The 22,030-nt window shown below is 37.4% G+C and overlaps 1 protein-coding gene across 1 annotated transcript in view; it reads right to left on the reverse strand.

Annotated features, from left to right (window-relative positions):
- Positions 1-2,313: 2,313 nt before the first annotated feature.
- Positions 2,314-22,030, reverse strand: part of FAR1 (fatty acyl-CoA reductase 1) — a 53,724-nt gene continuing 34,007 nt past the window's right edge. The window contains exons 5-12 of the mRNA XM_072421901.1: positions 21,175-21,352; positions 18,688-18,732; positions 17,586-17,704; positions 17,414-17,481; positions 15,306-15,477; positions 6,797-6,926; positions 5,748-5,875; positions 2,314-5,301 (exon numbers count right to left, since the gene is read on the reverse strand). Coding sequence (XP_072278002.1) covers positions 5,139-5,301; positions 5,748-5,875; positions 6,797-6,926; positions 15,306-15,477; positions 17,414-17,481; positions 17,586-17,704; positions 18,688-18,732; positions 21,175-21,352 — 1,003 coding nt within the window. The 3' untranslated portion in view covers positions 2,314-5,138. The remainder of the gene's footprint in view (positions 5,302-5,747; positions 5,876-6,796; positions 6,927-15,305; positions 15,478-17,413; positions 17,482-17,585; positions 17,705-18,687; positions 18,733-21,174; positions 21,353-22,030) is intronic.

Consider the following 22,030-nt stretch of genomic DNA (forward strand, 5'->3'; position numbering starts at 1 on the left):
TCATAAGATTTCCACCAAATATGTTTACTGGGAGTGCATGTTTGAATATGGCAGAAGATAAAATCATAACATTTTACCTCAGAGCGTTCCTTAATAGAGGAGATAGAATCACGAGGACAAGCCTGCAGCTTGCACCAGGTTCACATTGGCTGTCTGCTTATTTTCTCAGCATTGGTTTCAAGAGGGTGACATCAAGTCAAAAAAAATATAAAACTAGTTTATTGTATTATTAATTACAAAGTTGCATTCATTTTTCCTCCAATCTGGAAAAAAAAGGGTGCAGCACCACCCCTTTCAGTCCTGGTCGCCGCAGCACTTAGGACTGAATGGGAGAGCAGAGCCTCCTAGGATACCTACGTCACACCAGATTGGGCAAAAGATCCCCTTTTTATCCCCCTTTACAGTGGGCTATGTCACCCAATCTCACACCTGCGCACTGCAAGATCAGGTGAAGTAGTAAGAAGATGGAAGAGAAGACTGAAGATGGCGGAGCGTAAAAAGAAGAAAAAGCCCAACGACAAAGAGAAATTATAGGACAACACGGGACTGGATCAAAGGCAGGTCCAGCGCAATCGAGGGATCTGCTAGAATTATAGGCAAGTGTAATTTTTTTATTTTCAGTTAAGTTCCCCTTTAATGTTTCCCCAATATTAAAACAACCATGTTTGAAATTCTAATTCAATCCAGTGGGACATCCACACCAATATTTGTAAAGAAAATGAAACCTGTAGCATTTGGAAAGTGTTAAAGTGCCATAAACATCCAAAAATGCTTTAAATTTCCCTATAGACATTAGTGGGATGCCTGTTTTTTGCCTGTTTTCAGCATTTTTGGGTTGTTTTTTTTTTTACTTTTCTTCTTTTTCTGTGCCAAATTCCTATTAAACAACTTTACAAACAAAAGCTGTATGGGCATTTATAAACTGCGTAGAGTAGAACTAAAGCCCCACTTTGTACAACTGGCGTTCAGGATTTTATTGCAGAAAGGGTCAGGTGATATCCATTCTACAATAATGGGGCTTACACAGTTGTCAAATTTCAAGCTTGTTGCCAGGAATACCCAGCAATCTGGTAATGAATGAAATTCATCCCGACCCAATCAATATGGCTGAAGATTGTTTTCAGGAAGAGAAAAATGTTGAAAAGGTTGGTAGCCTGTGATGAAACAGGAACAGGTAAGTATCATGGGTTTAGTTCGTCTTGCTCCTACTTTCTGCCCATTTAAAAAAGCACTCAAAAAAAATTATTTTTTTTTTCTTTTTTTAACTTGCTTTCCAGTCTTCTGTCTCCTAAAACCCTCACCATTCCATATCCTCCTTCCTATTGTGTGATACTTCCCCAACTCCTAGATTGTGTCTCCTGTGTCACTGTCTGTCATTTTCAAATTTAATGTACAGCGCTGCATAACATGTAGGTGCTATAAAAATACTGTTTAATAATATCCTGAAATCCAGAGAAACAGTGGTCAAGATTTGTATTCCTGTTCAGCCAGTTTTGTGTTACTGCTTCTGGCTTCCAGTCCATAAAAAACATACAACGTGCCCATCTTTCTGCTCAAGTCTGGTAAATAGACAATCAAGCAGTATCAACATACTGGTGAGATCACTTAGGCTATGTACACACGTCAGATGATTCTCACCCGATAATCGATAATTGCCTAAGGGCTCATATCGAACGAGAATCTGGTGTGTGTACAACGCTCGCAGTCCATCCTGGCGGATCCACGAATGAGGAACGAATGGGGATAGCAGCAGGGTGCCGCTCTGTCGTTCCCCCGCTCCCCTTTCTATAGAGCAGAACGGCTCTGTATGTACAGCGCTACTTCATGCATCATGCAGTCCTTTGTCGTTGGAAAGGACAATTTTTGCATGTGTTGACGTAGCCTTGGTCTATCCATGCCTTCGATCAGCAAGCTGCAAATGTAAGATAGCCACGAATACATGTGGTACGATTTTCAGAGGATTATAGAAAGCTTGCAAAGAGGTACTTAGGCTGTGCTTAAAAATATATGATTTGTGATTATATACAGTATAACTGGATTACTAGGTGACCTTTATATGACCGGTTTACAATAGCAATGTTTTGCATTCCCATATAAGTCTTTGGTAAAGCAAAACCCAATTGAAGCAGATCAATCACACCTATCAATGAATTCTGAATGATCCCGAAAGCATTAAACTTCACTCACACAAGCCAATACCCATTGACATAGGCCTTTTTCTCTATGGAGGTAAACCTGAAATCTCCGTGTTTTGTCATAAATACAAAGAAAAAGCGCACATTTTAAAAACACAACAAAAACAGAGGCCGAAGATGTCACAAAAGTCATAATTTATTGATTTTTTTTTTAGTAGCAGCCAGCAGTCTCACACTCCCATGTGTGGTCCTAGACCTTGGCAGCTAGTGGAGATTTAAATGCTATACACTTCTGAAAAATACCATAACATTTTGCAGTATTACTGAAAACCACTGAGCTTCGACACAGAAGCATTTGAAATGTGTCCCAGATCAGAATCACACCTACAGAGAAAAAATAAGGTGCCCTTTGTGGATTAGCATTGCACAACAGGTAAGCACATTAATGTTTTTTTTATAGAGACGAACAAGAATTGGAGAGGTCATCATCGGCACGTTTTGTATACCAGCATTTTGCGTTTTACAGAACATCTTTTTAAGGTAAAAAGGCGCTGCAGTTAAGTGCTTGGTAAATGAATTAACAAACCACAGATTATGAATAAGAGTCACAGGTTATAAAATCAAAACTTACTTTAATACTAGAAACTCCACATTATTAAAAAATAAACACCAGGCCAAAAATAAAGGTTTGCGGTCGTTTATGTGTAGACAGATCATATGAACTTCAGGGTGTTGTGAAACAGTCCCTGATTATGTATAAGGGCCCTATTACAGGAGAACTGTGCAAAACTCAACCCCTGGCCCTTCAAGAGCACCTCCTTCTCTGTCCTACATAGGTAATGGAATACAGGCCTGCATAAATGCTAAGAATAAAACACAATTCTCCATGGTGAATGAGAAAACCAATACTTACTGCCACATTAGACACAGGCACAAAAATGCAGCATTTAGAAATCTTCAAGGTGTAAATGATAATTAACACTCTATGAGGGAAGCCTTACATAGCACACAGGAAATGGCTAAGGACAGGAGTCACATGTGGTCAGGCACACCTTCAGGCACCTTAAGACAGAAAGGGTTAATTTTATTTATTTTTTAACCCATTTTTCCTATTAATGCTAATTTGTTAACATGCCAAGAGACAAACCGCATCCTGAAATAAACCCCAGGCTGTTGCCAGACTTGAGCCCTGCCATTTGTATCACACTACACCCACACATGCAGCCACTGCTTAATTTTTTAGGCCAAGGGAGTGATAGAGTTTATGTACTGGCAGCATGATACAGTATGACGAGCCAAGTACAAAGCTTGTGCTGGATTTTTCTGCACATTATAGCAAAGCTGCCGGACTGACTGACCAAAACGAACTTGCAGAAGCCCCAAGATACCCTCTGAAATACCAACCCAACTATCAGAATGCTGGTCTGAGCCAGACACAGATAAGTCACAAATTAATGACTTGGTTTAAAATAGAGTTTATGGTACATGTGGAGTTCACAAACTGTTATCAGTGATGTGGTACAGTAACGCACAACACAGCACATATCTTTAATTACATAACCATATTCTTTATGGCCCTACCAAGCATTTCCCAAGCCATGGGCTACAGCACTTTGCACTATTCTGTGTAAATCCCTATGTTTTTGTGTGACCATAAGAAACTATTCATGTAAGAGTTACAATACAAAGACAATGAAAAGGTAACAGATACAAACAAAAGCTGGCTTAGATCCATTAACTATAACAAAACGGAAGACTGTGATCAGCCTTTAAGTAACTAAACAACTTGAAAATAAGTTCTTTTTATTGTACAAGCACTACAAAAACAGAACTGACCAGTGACAAGTAGATAATTTAGTGGTTACTTGGTTTAGTCACACTTTTGTGAACAGATACAGACCGAAGAGAGTTTAATTTATTCCCCGTACAAATTACAAAAAAAAAAAAATCTTTATAACCGTTTCATCTGTTAAACTGATGTACAAAGAATTTAAGATGAAGAAAAGGAAGTGCATAAATATAAAGAATGAAAGAAAAGAAAAAAGCTTGGGAGTGTGCAAAGAAAAGTTAGAAAAAAGGGGCAGGAGATGCAAAGCAGGCTTAGTGGCAGAGGCACAACCTAATAAGAAAACTGTAAACAGATAAAGTATAACACCATTTCCAGTAAAAACAGATATTTTAATTAAGGGAAATTGTGAAATTAAACCAATTTTGCTCATGTATGCTTCTAAAATATCTAATCCAGGGTTCCTCCAGGGGTTGCTAGGGGTTCTTTAAGCAATGAGCAGTTTGTGACACCCAGGTCAGTTTAATGGATACCAATGATATTTTTGGCTGACAGCCTTCCCAATTGTAACTATTTTAGGGTTTTCCTGAAGTTATTTCATGTTAAAAAAGTTTAGAAAGGCTGACCTATGCTTTACTTTACAAGCATTCTCATTTTTTGATACAGCAGTGAAAGTTTGCGCTCGGTATTACCAAAGAAATGTTTTCAGCTTTCCTTGTGCCTGCAGAATGCACAACAGTGGACGATTTCCCACTGACTACAAAACACAAGAGAAAAGAAAGCTAAAAATGAGCTGTATATACAAAATTGATTACTTGTCTGCTGTGCCAGAAAGCTGGCATTATACTTTAACTGCACAATTCAGCACCAATTAGACTCATCAGAAAAGGCTTGATATCAGACTTGAAAACCATTTTCTTTCTAAAGAGAAAAAACGAGCACTGATTTTAAAACCAGTGCGCATTTTTAAATTGAATTGAAATTTGCAAACTCATTTTGGAAATCATCCTCCTCAATGCTGGGTTCAGTCTGACAGATGTGGTTCTTTACTAAGGTACACTGGAATAAATGATTTGTGTTATCCTGGAACTAGGATGGTAGAATGGTTGTAGAAGACATGAAAAGAAAAACAAAAAAGGACACAGATCGGGGAACGAGAGTCTGTGCAGGTCGCCGCTGTGTGCATAGATGTCCGAACTGATCACTGGCCAGTGTCTTCAGTATCTCATGGTGCTGGATGCTCGGAAATATGACAGGAACTTGAAACACAGGCTAACCACAAAGTACCAGATGTTTCTTGCCATCTGTGATCTTGCAATAAAGACGCGCCAGATTAGAACCACCAGGATGGTGTTGAAACCGTAGCGAATGTTCCGTAACCTGCAGTGCAAATATGGTATTAAAGCCATTGTTTCACATATCACACTACTTCAAGGTTATATAGAACATAATAAACATCCTAAAATCAAATGATCGATAATGGATTGTTATAGGTTTTAACAGGGGGTTGGTTAGGGGCTTACTTCCCATTCTGGGTAAAACTAGCACTAGATATTATTCTAAGTAAAGTACTGTTCTATTCAAAATTGGCCACTGAAGTCTCAAGGTGCCAGCACTATTCATTTATTATGCTTCTTTAACCACCTGGCAGGGCCAGGCAGTTGTCATTATAGGTCCCCTTCTACCTCCGGACCTGTCTGTATGTTACGCCTGTAGTGAGGACAACATTTGGGTGCACATCCCACACTTTGGGTGATTTTGCTCTAAACAAACATAAACAAGGAAAGTTTAAAGAACGACAAATACAAGAGAAATATGCCACTTACTTGTTTAAGTGCTTCCTGGCTGCTGGGAGCCCTGACATTTCCTCATTCAGAACATATTTTTTGGTTCCCATGCAATAATTTTCCATGTATTCTGCCCAGTGCAATTGCCGGACATCGAAGTTAAACACCTGCAAATTAAACAGATATGTTAGACGACACATATTACATCACAGTGTTAACCAGGTGGGCCAAAAAACAGTGCTTATCATAGGAAATAAAACAAATGTGCCATTACTACATGACTTTTAATAGTTTGTCATATTTAGAATAGCAGCAATAATTTCTGCACAGGAAAAGTTGAGCACCCTGTTGATGACCTGTTGCCATTCTCTGCCAGCGTTTACAATGTCCCTTTGTGTTCTTTCAGATACTCCTAGACATGAGAATTATTGCTTGAATCCCAATAAGCCACCCATAGATTGTCGAAAATTTCTGATCTTGGAAAGACACATCCACCAAACATGTAATATTTTTTTACCTTATTGGATATTGCTTGTCCTAGCATTATGCCTAAACAAGAAATGTCTTTCTGCCTACACCTCCACACCTATACATTGTAATTTGCATGCTTATTGATTGATTTAAAAGATTGGGACCACTCATGCAACAACCTAGAAGTCTGATGTTATTTATTCTAAGATAAACTTTACTATATAGACAAAACATTCTGTGTGATTATCTTGGTTTTATTGAATAAGATTTTAGTATTAGGACTTGCAAAGCTTTAAAATTAAATTAAGTGTTTCTGTGACCCAAATTGTTAGAACTCTGACTTTATGTAACTCAACAAGCAGCTATCAACTTCCAGGGGCTCAAATACATCCACAGGCTTCACTCCAGATAAAAGATTAATTCTACAGAAAGCTACCAAGGGCCAATTGCTGGAGAGTACAAAACTCCTGCAACTGACTGCTACGGTCTAAGGGCGGCACTGTAAACACTGAAGAACCAGATGTGATCCCTGGGTCACAGGTTGGACTCTAAAAAACAATAATGAGAATTTATATCCCAAGGAGAGATCAAGTACTGTGCTGAAACAGGATCCTCACCTTTTTGTCTTCTGAGCTGAGCTGGTTCATCAACATGTTGGTGTTCTCATTGTTCCACACCCAGGAATTACTTGTGAAATATTCCAACAACATCATGGCCTTGTGCAGACGTGTGATTGTCTTCATCATCCTTAAGCGAAACAGGGATAAGAATGATTACCGGAAGTAAAATGCAACATGGCAGCTTAGGGCTGCCTGAAATGCCCCACACCTTGAAGCTGGCCACACCTTACTATGCGACTGGTTGATCTAAGATTTACAAACATCTATGTATCCATAAAGGCGGACTAAATGAATAAGCTGTTACACTATACTATTGATTAATCCAATGAAGACTGCATCAGACCGTGGTCAAATGTTACAACGCTGCACAATGTACTCTCAGTCATTCTTTTTCACATCTATGTCATAACAACAGATTTATACACACAAATCATTTTAGTAGCATACACACCACAACCAAACTACTCTTATATATCAGCAAACAACATCTGGCAGCGTAATAACAAATTAAGCATTTCTTTATGCTGGCCGTTAGAATACAAAAGCAGTTTAACTTGCATATGTGACAGGAGAGAAAAGACAAGACAGACAGAACAGGAAAACTAAATTACTGACAGAGTGAGTTTATTTTCTATACTAAGAGCTTGCCATGAGACCAAGCAAACTATGAACTGTCACCACCTAGATAGCGAGAAGAATATCAATATCTGCAATCTGAATAGTTCATAACCTATTACTTGCTTTAAGCCAATTTATTTTCTGGCTTAATGCATTTCATAAAACCTTGTAAATCAAACAATTATGATTCCAATGATAAGCAAAAATTTGGGATTTTCCTGTGCAATGTAGCAACCTTCCAAACATCTCACATGAATATGAACTTCTAAAATGACAAATTGGGAACTCCTAGATTGTATGTTTTTCCGGGCAGGGTCGTCTTCTCTTCCTGTGTCACTGTCTGTATCTGTCCGTCATTTACAACCCCTATTTAATGTACAGCGCTGCGTAATATGTTGGCGCTATATAATTCCTGTTTAATAAAAATAACTATTTTCTAAAAAAAAAAAAAAGGTCCTGAAAATTGTAGTCTGCTGATTAAGGCAACTCTTTTAATTACTGCATGTTTATGTGCTATAGTATTCAATACAGCTTGGTCATGTAATCATCACCAAGCGTTACACTATACACAATATAACCTGTACAGGTAAAATCTTGTGTTGTGATGGTGCCTTGTGTGATACAGTAGCCCTATTGAATACAAATATATTTTGAAACTTAATGTAGTAATTATTATTTGTATAATTTCATTTGCTTCTTTTGAATAGATATATGTTGTTATTTATCTCTTTATTCAGACTCTTTGCTATTCCTGATGAAGCGGTCTTAGTCCTGTGAAACGCATCAAATGAAAGGAACTACCCCCTAAAGAGAAGTTTTTCTATTGTAATATTCCTAGAGAATCTGTTTGCTGTTCAACAATCATTCAGGATCAAATGAATTACCATTGTAAAATAATGTTGTTTGGAGTATATGTGTTTTTACTGTGATATATGTTTTTACTTATTTTAATAAAAATAAATTTGTATTTTTATAAACTTTTTTTGTCTTGCCTGAAAAAAAGTCCCTTTTTTAACATTCTGGTTCTTCTCTTTGCTACAGGTAAAATCTTGCAAAGTATACTGAAACTATTCAATAATGCTTTACACAGCTTTCACTCAAGAGCCCCCACATTTGTCAGTTCAGGTTCTTTTAGACTTACATGACTATAGTAAAAGCCGTGTGCAAACATACTTAAACCGTTAATTAAGCATATGCATGGTTATGGTTTGGCTCTAAATGCAATTGCATGTTGATAAATAATCCCTCAAGGATTGTGTTAAGAGGCCTTAGAAAGAGCCCATCATTCTTTGCTTTCCAGGCTTTATTTAAAGCAGAACCTTTTCTGTTTCATGTCACTGCACAACAATTATCTTATAGCTCAGGGGTGCAAACATGGCATCCTTCAACCTGAGGATTCTAATGCCTTGCTACACATTCCTTTTACCAGCCTACCCATCTGAGCTGTGTACAATGTAAAAGTCCTCTCATAATATTAAATACAATGCAGCCAGAAGCTTAAATTGGATTGACTGTTTAGGTTCCATTAGCTGGAGGAGATTAAACACAATTTACACAACACAGATCAATCTTCAGTATGAATTCTAGCACAGGGCTTATATACTACGTGCATCCCATTACCAGAAGAGCTCATTATGCTTGTATAGCAGACAGGAAAGTGAATGCATAATGTCACACATAATGTCTTTTCTATCTGTTGAGATTACACAAATGCGGTGTTGCAAGACTGATCAGTAATCAATGTATTTATTTTAAAAATAACAATAAGTAGAATGTAAATGATCTTATCCCCCATAAATTCTGTGGTTGCTTTACTATTTTCCTCTGATGCCATTCTTTTAAATGGGCTTAGAAATTACCAGTGACCTGCAGAATGAAAGCAAAGATTAGTAAAAATGTTGGTTTAAATTGTTTTTTTCTCTTTGGATATGGTGCCATTGAATTTTGTGGGTGCAAAGTGCTTTACAGAACATATCCCCATTACCTTAAAATGTTACAGATAAAAGTTTCAGACATTGCTGAAAAGGCTTTAATAACGAAAGGATAAAGCTTTAGCCAGGGGTAGCACAGATATAAAGTCATGTGGGCTGAGAACCCATGGGGGTCCAAAATGTTTAGCTCTCTAGAGTAATAAAAACCTTATTGATTGAGAGAAAACCCTTCTTTGTATTGAAAATATTGACTGGCATCATGGTAACCTTCAGTCAAAACTGCCAAAGGAGGTTGCTGGTGGTGAAGTGTATTTGGGTAACTAAATTGAGGACTTTAGAAAGTGTTGGGAGAAGCAGGTTAGTAGCCTCCACATTTCTCTTAGCAAAGGTTTCCTTTAAGAAGTCTGTCTGCTATTCTACAACTACACCTACCAAGCTGCTGCATCAGGCTAAGGAAAAAAAAAGAAAACTTATTAGCTTGTGACCTGCAGCGTTGTATTACCTCACAGTGACCCAAATACTGAAAGAGCCTCACTGCAGTGAAAAGGAGAAAAAAAACAGTTTACAGGAGGGAAAAGAAAATGCTAGGTCAGCTCTGTACTGCAAATTGTGGAAAATCAGCTTCTATCATCAGTGCTCAGCTGACTATATAAGGAACCTATTTAAAAAGCTTTCCTAGGGGGGCTCAGGAAGCCAAACTAAAAAGACAGGGTTGCTAAAATCCAAAATGAAATGAGGAAAAACAGACAGGGAAATGTACTATATTCTGCAAACAGAGCAAGGAAAACGTTGCGATAGGGACAGCAGGACCAGGACATCATTAGAATGCAACACTATGTTTTTTCAGGCTTAGTCATTACGAACACACAAAGCATTCTAATGCAGGAACTGGAACATTTCAGGTCTGCAGCCATTGAGGAGTTATTAGTCCCCACTTGCTGCATATTGGGACCAAATTTCTCAATAGCTACAGATTGCTCTACGAAAAGTCACATACATTTCATTATACCTGCAATACACTATGGAAAAAATGTTATTCTTATCCACTCCCATCAAGCATTTTCAGCCATGTTATATTCGCAGAACCATGATAACACAGACCGAAACATTTTGCATAAAACATAGTAAGTACAAGCTTAGATCGAACTGACAAATTTGACAATGTGTTCAGAAATATAAAAATGGCTGAAACAGCAAAATAATGTATTTGAAAAAAGAGCAATATTTAATAGTTGCAGCATTCTAATGCAGAGAAATATGACAGGCTTGATGGCAATACCAGAAAAGACACAAAATTTAGAAGGTTAATCTGATTCTAACATTGAGCTGTAAAGGTTACAAAATAAACATTCAAATGCTAAAGCACAAATAAACCAAATAAAAATTAAATGGGATTAAATGAAAATGAATGAGAGTGACAGACCTTGCTCTAGAGGTCATTTAAGAGGAAAAGTAAGACATGAGCCCAGTCAGGGTCAGCCATCAATGTTTCTTTAACTCTCTCCAGAGCTAGGGTTGTCTGCGGATCTATCAAACTGCAGTCTGCTGTCTTTACACTTAGTACAAAAGGCTACAATTTGACAGGTGATTAAAAAAAATACAAATAGAAGATAAAATTATAAGATGAAAGTGGGGGAAGACAGACCTTGTTCTAGATCCAATAACTACAGATATTTTTTAAATGTTCAATTGTGATCGAGATCAGATAGAACAAGATCTAGAACTGGGTCTGTCTGTAGATCTGTCACCTGAAAACGGTCACAGAAGACAACAGTTTGAGGGATAATACAAATGGAGGGGTTAAGCATGGTGTTTAGAAAAGATTAGTCTGCCTAAATATTTTATGCATCATTACAACCAAACTCAGAAGGGTATGCTGGGGGACTGGATATTGGCTTCCAATGTTCATATCTTAATTAAGGAATAATAATCCTTTAAAAGAATAATAGAAATACAACCAGGAGTGAAAAGGTGCCAATATGCGATTCCATCCATAACATCTACTCAAAATGTGACAGGAGGAAGCCTCATGATGTAGATCTCAAGTGACCAGGTCCAGTCCTCCAGGAGTCCAGGAAGGTCCAGTCCTCCAGGAGTCCAGGAAGGTCCAGCCCCATGCTACACTTTTCCAGAGTTAGCACTATAGTCATTCTACCATGGTCAGCAGTGTTCAATTGCCTAGGCCAGGGTTCCTTGTATCTGTAAAGGTGTCATTCTTCCCACTGGCCAGCAATCTAAGACTTATTCTTCCTATGGCCAACAAGCTATGTACTGTTGATACAGTAATAATAGCAGGGGTTCCTTGAAGTCCTGAAAGTTATTTTAAGGGTTCCCTTGTGTTTAAAAGGTTGATAAAGGTTGCACTAGGCCAATTGGGCATTGTGGAGAATCCGCAACCCATTCGACTTAGTGAAAAGACCTTATTATATACAGTAACCCATCTACATGGAAACCACAAATGACCATTTCTACGTAAGTCCCCCTTTAAAGTCCAGGTGCCTCTTTGAGAAAGGTTTGGATACAGTTTCATTTACTGATCTTTTTCTGGTGCCTTTCAACCTCACTAAGTTAGTAGGTTACGAGAGAATTCACACCTTTAAGCAAACCAGCTTACCAACAACCATACATGCAAAATAAATGCAAGCAAAAAGTGGAGGCAATATTAAAAGTATAACATAAAAATGAAAAAGAAAAAGGATTACCCTTTACATTAATTTTGGATTGTAAATGAGGAGTAACAAGGCTATGAGGAAAGTAAAATCTGCCAACTAATAAAATTTAACAGTTTGCCATTGAGCCTGCATCTTCTTAGCATGCCTCCACCAGGTATACTGCACCTCCTAATGTTTTTTATCGTGACCTCCTTACCAGGGTTTCTGACCTGTCAACCTGAGAAAAGCATCATACAACACTGGAGGTACTATATGACTGACAGCCGTCCAGTAATGATGCAAAAGGGGGTTGTTTCGAAGATTAACATTGGGGCGCCTGAGAGCCTGTTCTAAAGGATTCATCTTGAAGGATACATTTACATAATATTCTGTAGGAAAAATAAGGATCAGATGCAGTGAGAAAAAAAAAAAACATACACACAGTGGGACTCAACAAAGAAACCATAAAACAACGAGGCATGTTTTTTTCTGTAAAGAGAATGACCAAGTTAACATAGGAAATCTCGTTCAATTCCAGTTCATTTCTGAGAAAGTATCATTTGAAATTTTAGTGGTTCCATGTTTTTATAGATAATGCTGATCCCTCAATAAGCCGGTTTGCTGGCAGTTGTTGACTAGGTTTTCATTATCCTCCATAGATTTATTTTATCCTGGAGCATTTATTTGCACACAAAAAAGGACTATTATTGGAAAGCAAAGGTGCAGATATAGACACAATTGTTCCACAAAAATAAAGGACCCCCAGTAGTCAGATATAATTTGAAACTGGAAATAGTAACAGGAACCCTGACTAAGATTTAGAGAGTTTTTGTTCTATAAAATATTTCAAATAAATTAAAATGGCAAAAATAGCCTGGATGCAAATCATGGGATCCCTCACTCTGCTTGTATGTCTTTAAAAAGTGTTCTTGGCTTGTGTCAACTCTTCTCATGATTCCTCTGCCCATTACTGGGTCGACTTTTCTCTTGCAGTCACACTCGAGAAGGTTGACTACAGTTCTATGGACCTTAAATGTCTTCATATTTTTATCTGTTGTCACAGGTACTAGATGGCCTTACAGCCTTTGTCTACCATATTCTTGCTGCTCTCCTCAATTTTCTCTTTTTTCAGATCCACGTTTAGCGTGTGACATGAGGATACCAAACAACAGCATGACTTCTTACCATTTCAATAGGCTGAAAACATATTAAAATGTATCACTCAAATCCAAAAATTTAGGATCATTTCAATGAGGTAACTACAAATGTGTCCAGGCAACCTTGGAAAATCCATGCAGAATAGGAAACATTTTATCTTTTTTGACTTGCTTTGCTTTAATGGATGACATATCCAAAGGCAAGCAAGTAAACACAGGACCAATTGTTTTTCATGTAATGACTCAGTTCTGAAGGCACATAGCACTTTTTTTAATGAGCTGTAACACACAAACTATAAACAAATAGGTGCACAGCTGTACTAACATTGGTAATCCTGACATTTTTCTTTTTTAATGGATATGAAGAATAAACTTTAATGTTGGGTCTGCTGCAAGAGATTATGCAACTGCCAACATATCAAGTATCCCCCACGCAGAAGAACCATGAAAAGTCTTTCAATGATAATAAAACAATCAGCAACAAATGAACCAGAATTAAATTTGATTTCCAGTCTGAAATATGATGATGCATTCTTTTTAACTGACAAATATTCAGAGGGAGAGAAATTTTTACTAAACCAACATAAAAAAAACCCTGATATTAAAGCTTAAAAAATCATGAGTTAAAGGAAAGCCTTATACTTCATCCAAAATACCTTTGGTCTTAAAACTAAGAAACAGGGCATGTGCAACTGGAACTGGTTTAAAGGATTCTAAGATAAATAAGATGGAGAGGGTGTTAAGGTATGGAAAGGTATACATGGACACTAAAAATTTGATCTTTGGTGTGTACAAGAACTTTTTAATGTGTATAAATTGTGAATATATTTGTATACTATTATGTATTTTTTATTATTGCGGCTTCTGCTGATTCTCAAATGTCAATTCATGTGTCCTTTTTTAAAAATTTTTTATACTATGACAGTCAACCTAAAATGAGATTTAGTAAAAAAAAAAAAATGCAATATGTTGCTTTTCTTACAGTATCACAGTACATTAATTTATACACTTTGTATCATGATATGTACAGTATGTACAGTATCAGTTTTGCAGATTTAGAAGTTCCCTCTTAATGAAAATTCTTCTTTTCAAGTGCATAATTGTAAAATAAAAATGTGTTTGTGACAACTATTGTCTTACCCTGTTAAGAATGAGTTGAGTTGCAGTGCACACTAATAGGTATGTTGATGTGTACTTTTTAATTATGTGCTGCAAGATAAGATCAGAATGCTATTGTGTGATACTTTCCCCACCTCTTATATTGTAAGCTCTTCTGGGCAGGGTTCTCTCCTCCTCCTGTGTCACTGTCTGTATCTGTCTGTCATTTGCAACTCCTATTTAATGAACAGTGCTGCATAATATGTCAGTGCTATATAAATCCTGTTTAATATTATTATTATAAATTATAATATTAAGATGGGAACCTCTGCAGCAACAGATTGCAGATGAAGACTACCAATAATTGTTTTTAACAAGCAATGCATCCCTAGTGCAGTGATTTGTTGCTGTAGAGGAGGGCAGAGCCATGATTAAGTTTTGCTGTCTTTCAATATGGCTGTTACAGATGTAAATTCTGATGATATCAGGAGGCACAGAAGTTGATGAAACCAGCTCTATGTGTATAGCAGTCAAACCTAACAGTTACTGAAAGCCAGTAGTTCCAGCCTGAACCCATTAGCAGCAGCTGAAATTGGGAACGAACGCCAGCCCTCCCCACAAAAAAAAATAAAATTAAATAAAAAACCTATGTAAGAAAACAGAAGTGCAATTGCAGTACCAGTTCAACACTGCAGTGAAATGGTTACGGTGGAACACCAGACAAGCTGCTTGACAGAACATTGTAAAATAAAATAAATCCTAAATAATTATCTTAGGATCCTTTGTACCAGTTCCAAAAAATAAAATAAAAAAAATAACAATAAAACAAAACCCTACACTTCACCAGGTACATTCTATGTTGGTACAGTAAACAAGTCTCCATCTGCAAGCCAGCCATTCCTGTCTACTGAGTAGTGGTTAGTATCGGGTTAGGCAGACACATGCTTAAGGACAACAGTGGATGACCCATCGCCATGAGTGCTCGGTTGCAGACATGGGCTGTTTTGACATGTAAGAGGAACAGAAAAATTACAGAGCTAGTCACCATTACCTTGGGCTTCTTCCAGTAATCCTGAGGTAGATATCATACAGGAATGCTGGGGCCTTATGGCTTACAGCAATCCAATAGTGATATAATAGGTGATTGGAGGTTAGATTTACATTGGGCCGTCTGAAGGCCTGTTCGAGAGGATTCCTCTTGAAAGTAGAAATTACATGGTATTCTGAGAAAGAAAAGTTTAATAGCTTAACCATGTAATGAACGGCAAGAAAAAGTTCACAGATTTTCTAACCAAAACACCATAAAACACCAAAGCTACAAATAGAACACTCTGGGCCTACCGACTAAAAAAAAGGTGGTACACTGGGCAGCTGTCTACAATGGTCATGTCTACATGCCCAAATCCAGGGGCTAGCCAGCTGAGCTTGCTTTGTGTCTAACGTTCCCTTGCCCCGTCTGTAGCTTCTCTTTTTCTGTTCCTCTTATCCTCTTTCCAATATTTTCTTCTCCCTTAATTATCTCCAGCAATGGTTACTTAGTGTCCGAAAGGATGTCTGGTAATTAGACCAATACTTTTACATTTACTCTGGCGACCCCGATATAATGTAACCCAAGTGAGGCAATTTTTTTCACTTGTGCCATTTGAGAAGATTAAAAAGGAAAATGTAATACATTTTGGCCTCAAGCAAAAATTAATCCCATACCATGTTACGTTTCTTGTATTAGAAAAATACATCTTTCATTGTGCATGGATAAATCAAGATGTCGCATCACACATGAGGCCCTTTTTATGGCTCTTCATAAAATCAAGCCTCTTGTCATACCTGCATCAGTAAAAGGATTCAGAGCAAAGCCAGAGGGGTTCTTTTTTATTCTTCAGGTTGTCAGGTGTCTCTGCAGCAGCTCTATTGGGAATGAATAGGGGCGGCAGTATGTGGTAACAGCTGTCCGATGTGCAGATGTTGAGCTGCAGTGCAAGTGTTTGAGGGTTGGGTACATGGCTCAGATGCAGGTCTGACCCTGCCCTTAGTCACTTCTCCAAGTGTCGTACATCTATCTCCTTTACTAATAAAAGCTACAATACTCATTACCTGAGGGCACAAAGTTGACTTCTTCCTTTATCAAGAACGTCTATCCAAGGTTTCAGTAAAAGACAAGCAAACCAAATGGTAGCTAATGATGTTGCTGTCTCAGTATAACTGATAATACCTTAGGATTTTTCACAAGCTAAAACAAAAATAAAACTGCTTGAGTTTCTGTTTAATTTGGCCGTACAGGGGAGAGTTTTGTGTGTTTTAAAAAGTATGCATAATAGAGCTTACATTTTTAAGACACACATATTTTATAAAAAAAATGAACTCATAGTTAATCATTCTCCAGCATTCAATAAAAAGCTGGTTCCTCACCTCCTTATCCATAATGCCATATAAAAGCAGCAATATTCTACATTTCTATGTTCCTCTGACCCATATCGTTACTTATGTTAAGTGGATGTTTTGTGTCATCTCGCGCTGAATCCTGGAGGGGATTGAAGCAAAATAAATTCCTAATCTAAGCTGAGAAATAATTCCTTATCATCGTGTTATTGCAAGCCTAAGAATAAGGTGTTTTTGTAATTTACCAAATTTTGGGTCTTCTCTTTTATCGCTTACCTACAATAAATCCCATAAAAATTCTAGTAGAACTCCTTTGTTCTGTATGATCTGTATGGGGAACTTGCTCATGGAGCTTGGATCCACAAATCACAACCTGACCAGACCAAGAACCACCTTTACCGAGAACTTTCCAGCGATAATTGTTTTAGTTTTGTAGCACATCTGTCATTGCTCTTAGTCTGTGGTCTGTGCAGGGAGCTTAAAGTCTTATCTATGCACAGGTAAAAGATCTATTCTGCTTCTAGCTTTATTTAATATTTAAGTGTCATTTCTGTGCATTAACTGAGGGGCAAAACATGCTGAACTAAAGTAAGCTTAAAAAAATTAAAATGTGGAAATAAAACTGGCAAAATCAGCAGTGCATTCCATAACTGAGAGCTGCAAAGTTTCTGCAAAAAAAGATCTATAAAAAACCAGCAGCAAATCTTCCCCGGGAAACTATCCTCCCTTTAACATTAAGGGTATTAAAGCATATATTATCAAGACAAAATGAAGAGATCATACCAACTTCACCCCAGTGGAAAGGATTTGTGCCTCCTGTCGTACAATTGTACACTATAATATTTTTAGGCCTAAAAGAAAGAAATATAAACATATTACAATAGGCAGCAGAGAAACATCACACAAGGTGGCTTTAAGACAGAAGCTAGAAATAAATCCTTGCCATGTTCTTTACCTATAAACTCCGGAATACCAGGCGGCAGCAACTGTTGTGTTCACAACTACATCCACTGGGATCAGATCTGCCACAGCGTTGTTGGAGGCTCTCATAGTTCGGAGGATTCCCTTTCCTGCCTGCAAAGCATATGCAATACAACATATCATGTTAAAACTGAACTTCACTTACACTGCTCGCCAAAGAATTGAATATCAAGTTAATAATTTTCAAGTGGGTTGGAGATCTTGGAACTTTTGCAAGAGAAGGAAGGTTTTTAAATGTATATTGGGATTTTATGTGGTATTGTATTAATATTCCTTGATTTATTAAAAAGAAATGTAATCTTCCCTATCTTCGGTATCTCTTTATTGACCACAAAAAAACTGCATTTTTGCAGGGAAAAGGGCCAGAGCTCCAACGAACACTACATAAAAGGTACATTACCATCTAAGGGATCCAATGAACATACCAGAACATTTTGTGACAGATGAAGTCCAGACACGCTGGGCTACTAAAAAATATTTATTATTTTCATGTCTGGTTCATTGTATGCTAGGTTATACACATTAAACGTAGATGCTAAAGTGGGGTAAGGCCCAACCTTCTTCTGCAGACACATTTTTTCAAACAAACAATATAATATTATGTATGTTCTGGAACTAGAATATGGAGAATGATGGTTTGGTGCAGCTGTTGCAATCCAAAGAGGACTCTAGATAACAAGCAGAACTCCTGACAGTCAAATATACAGATGTAACACAAGTAAGGTAACTATTTGTCAATGAATTTTCGATTCCAAGTTTTGCACCCCCTCTCCATCCTTAATAATCAGACAATGAAGTAAAGACAGGCCAGAATAAGGTAAGCAATGCCCTCTCTTACTCTAGCAGAGACTGTCAAGGTCCCAATTCTGGCCATTCCTTTCCTTAAGTATGGCATTGGAAGAGATTTAAGTCATCGTAAATTCAGATTTCTATACAAATGTCTAATTTTCTAATAAATGCATTACTGTATTCATTGACACTTGTTATATCTGCCCAAAGTTCATCCTTAAAAAAGCATGTTTATTATGGCAAAAAAAAACCTTTAAAATGCATATATCTAAAAGGAATGTACATACCGCAATGAATAGACCACTTGGACCATTGAAATTATCAATCCAGCCCTGTTGGGAAGAAAGGAATTTAATATTACTAAGCTTGCTTCGGAACATAGGTATTGTAACCTTACAGCACTATGAACAAAATCATGGGTAAAATATGTTCAAAGGTTTAAAACCTGGAGCAACGAAAAGTGCAACTGTTACCACAATAGTTGTTAAATTCACTTTTTGATAACTTCCAGAAGGTTTAAAGACCACAAGGGACTCTTGGCTGGTTGCTACACCTACAATAGTGGCTGGTAATTACACTTAAAAATGGACCTGAACCCTTCTTTTAAAAACATTACGATCAGGCAGGATCGATGTCCCTTCTGCAATAAAATAACCTTACCTCTCCAATCGCAATTTTTCAAATACATTCACAAGTCCCATCACAGGGTGCTGCCATCTACTTACTTCCTTGTTTCAGTCTTTGGCCATCTTGGCTGACCAGGACAGGATAATGTAACTCCTGAGCAGGCACACAGAATTTAATCCAGTCCTGGCAGCCACAGAGGAAACCAGGATGCACCGGGGTATCTTTGACAGTTGATGGGAGCGTTCAGGCAGGTATGTTCCATTGCAGTAGGGACATCTACCATTCCATTCTGCAATAAAGCCCAGCTTGATTGCAGAAATGAAAAATGTGCCTGGAGCATAGCTGTACCAATAGAGCAATGTTTCTGGTCTATGGCTACTCTATTCTTGTTTTAGTATGCACTGAATGGAATTAGTTGCTGCTGTTGCAGTCACATAGATTTCCACTGTTGTGACTAATTCCATTAAAAAAAAATTGCAGTGACAGAGAGCATTGAGCTAATGGTACTGCTGAGCTCCAGGCACAGTTTTGGGAGAGAATGAATTTGAAATGGACATCACAGAGGTAAATGTAGTTAACACATTACATTTCCTTCACACCGATCATTTCACAGATATTTTCTGAAGGTGAATGTTAAACAAAAAGAATAAAGCTCATACACATAAATCACAAAAAGGACAATCATATCTTATATACAATGCTTAAAAGATTTAGTTGGTATAAGAACCTTTTTCAAAATTTAAAGTTGTGTTACACTTTTTTAATCAAACTCTATTCTCTAAAAAGTCACAAGGAGAAGCTAGGGGTACTAGGAAAACACTAACCTCGTGGATACTAGTATTAGAAAAATTGTGTTGCTACAGTGCATTCAAGAATGCAGTTTTATACATTCAGAAAGCACAATCTAACTGGGTTCTTGTTTTAAATAAGGCTCTGTACCACACCATCTGAGACCTCAATGTTTGGTCCTGGTTGGCAATAAGAGGCCTAATGAATAAATCTGAATTTACAAATGAAATGACACCTCTGGATCCCCTTTGAAAACCTACGTGCCTTGTCTCAGAAGTCCTCTGAGCCTACATTTCTTCCTGTCTGACACATTAGGTTTTTAGAACAGTGGCTCAGAGGTAGCACTCTGGCCTTTGCAGTGCTAGGTCCTGGGTTCAAATCTCGGCAGGACATTATCTGCATGGAGTTTGCAGCTTCTCCCTGTGTTTGTGCGGGCTTCCTCTGGGTACTCTGGTTACCTCCCACATTCCAAAAAACATGCAGTTAGGCACTGCGTAATATGTCGGCAATATAAATACAGTGTAAAAATAATATTAAAAGTACCAATAAAAAATTAGTAACCCCTTCTCCACAAGTGTCTTTCATCCTATTTTGTATCCTTCTCTAACAAACCCTTGGCATATCCCCACCCTAAATAGACTTGAGTTTTTGTTCTTCCTATGCTCTATAATAAGAATTTATGTTGTCCTTGGGATCAAGATAAGACCTACCACATTAAACTTTGCTCTTGGAGTTTCCATACATAGTGGATGAACATCTAACCATATTTCTTCAAGTGAAAGTTAGTTTGCATAAAGATAACCAACATCATATTTCTATTAGGTTTATCTGGGCATTTATTTAGGATTACAACACATGATTTTTTAGTTTTTTTTATATTTATTGAAACTCTGCACTGTGGTATTCATGTTTGTATTATTTTTGATTTATTGTACACTACAGTGGTATCACCCTCACAAGGTAGTATCTAGGTATGCAAAGGCATTTATTGCACACAAATTGGAGTTATATCCTGTGTATTTATTGATGGTTCTATTTCGATAAAAGTTTAGAGTCTACTGTTAACAAAATCTTTTAACAAATAAAATGTTGAAAAAAAATTGATTACTATCAACAATGTCAGTTTAAAAGAAAAAAAAAGTTTAGATTTCTTTTATTAGCGGATCATAAAACTTGTAAAGAAACATTTGTCAATGTACTTTAGAATAATAAACTGAGTTGAGGGTTAAAACAAATATAGACCTCTCCATGTCACTTCAGAAGTAAAACTTTAAGTCAATTATTTACAAAATACACCAGTAAGGAAAGAAGAATGTGAACTGCAGGAAAACAGGACAGACAGGAATCTAATCACTTACAGGGAATGGTTCTTTCCAGCTGGCTCCAACGATGGATGGTCTGACAATGGCTATATTCAGTTTACGTCCCTCCTGCTGAACAATATACTCTGCCATGGCTTTTGTGTATGTATATGTGTTTGGCCTGTCCCCTATGAGTTTTGGGGTAATGTCGTTCACCAGGCTGTCATCCATCCATCTATAAAACAAAAGCAAATTTGGCTTTAGTTTTAAGAACTATATTAATTCTTAATAGGAAGACAAATCATTTGATTAATATAAATAAAACACACAACAATTGTTCTGCCCACCTACATTTTACTTATATGGGGACGAACAGGAGTTAGGCTTCATACAAACATACAATAACAATCTCCAAAATGATATCCTTAGAGTTTCAAGCTATAGTCAAAAAAAAAAAAATGAGCAATATGCACATAATACTGTTCTGATCTATGGGGAGGGAAGGGGGGAAAACGACTGTGAGGTGTTCCACTGTGTCCTTTCGAGTAAAAAACAAAACCTTGGCTAGCAGTCTTTTTAATGATCTGACATGAAGGGTCACCAAGTGATGTTGTAGACAGCTGTCCAGACACCTTAGGTTATGTACACACATTGGATGATTATCGGCCAAAATGAAAGGTCGGGCTTGTCTTGTGAAAGAACCTGACTTGTACAGTGGTTTCCTGTCATCACTCATTGATCCATCAGGAAGGATCTTTGAACGACTGCTATTAAAGTAAACAGGGGGGAGCACAGTGGGGTGCCACTTGATCGTTGTCCTCTCTCCATAGAAAAGAACAGGTGCTGTGCGCTCAGTCGTTCATCTCTCACTGGAAACAATCATGAAAGTTCATTTCCAGCTGTGAAAATTGCA

This window comes from Pyxicephalus adspersus, chromosome 9, assembly GCF_032062135.1.
Source record: "Pyxicephalus adspersus chromosome 9, UCB_Pads_2.0, whole genome shotgun sequence".
NCBI lineage: Eukaryota > Metazoa > Chordata > Amphibia > Anura > Pyxicephalidae > Pyxicephalus > Pyxicephalus adspersus.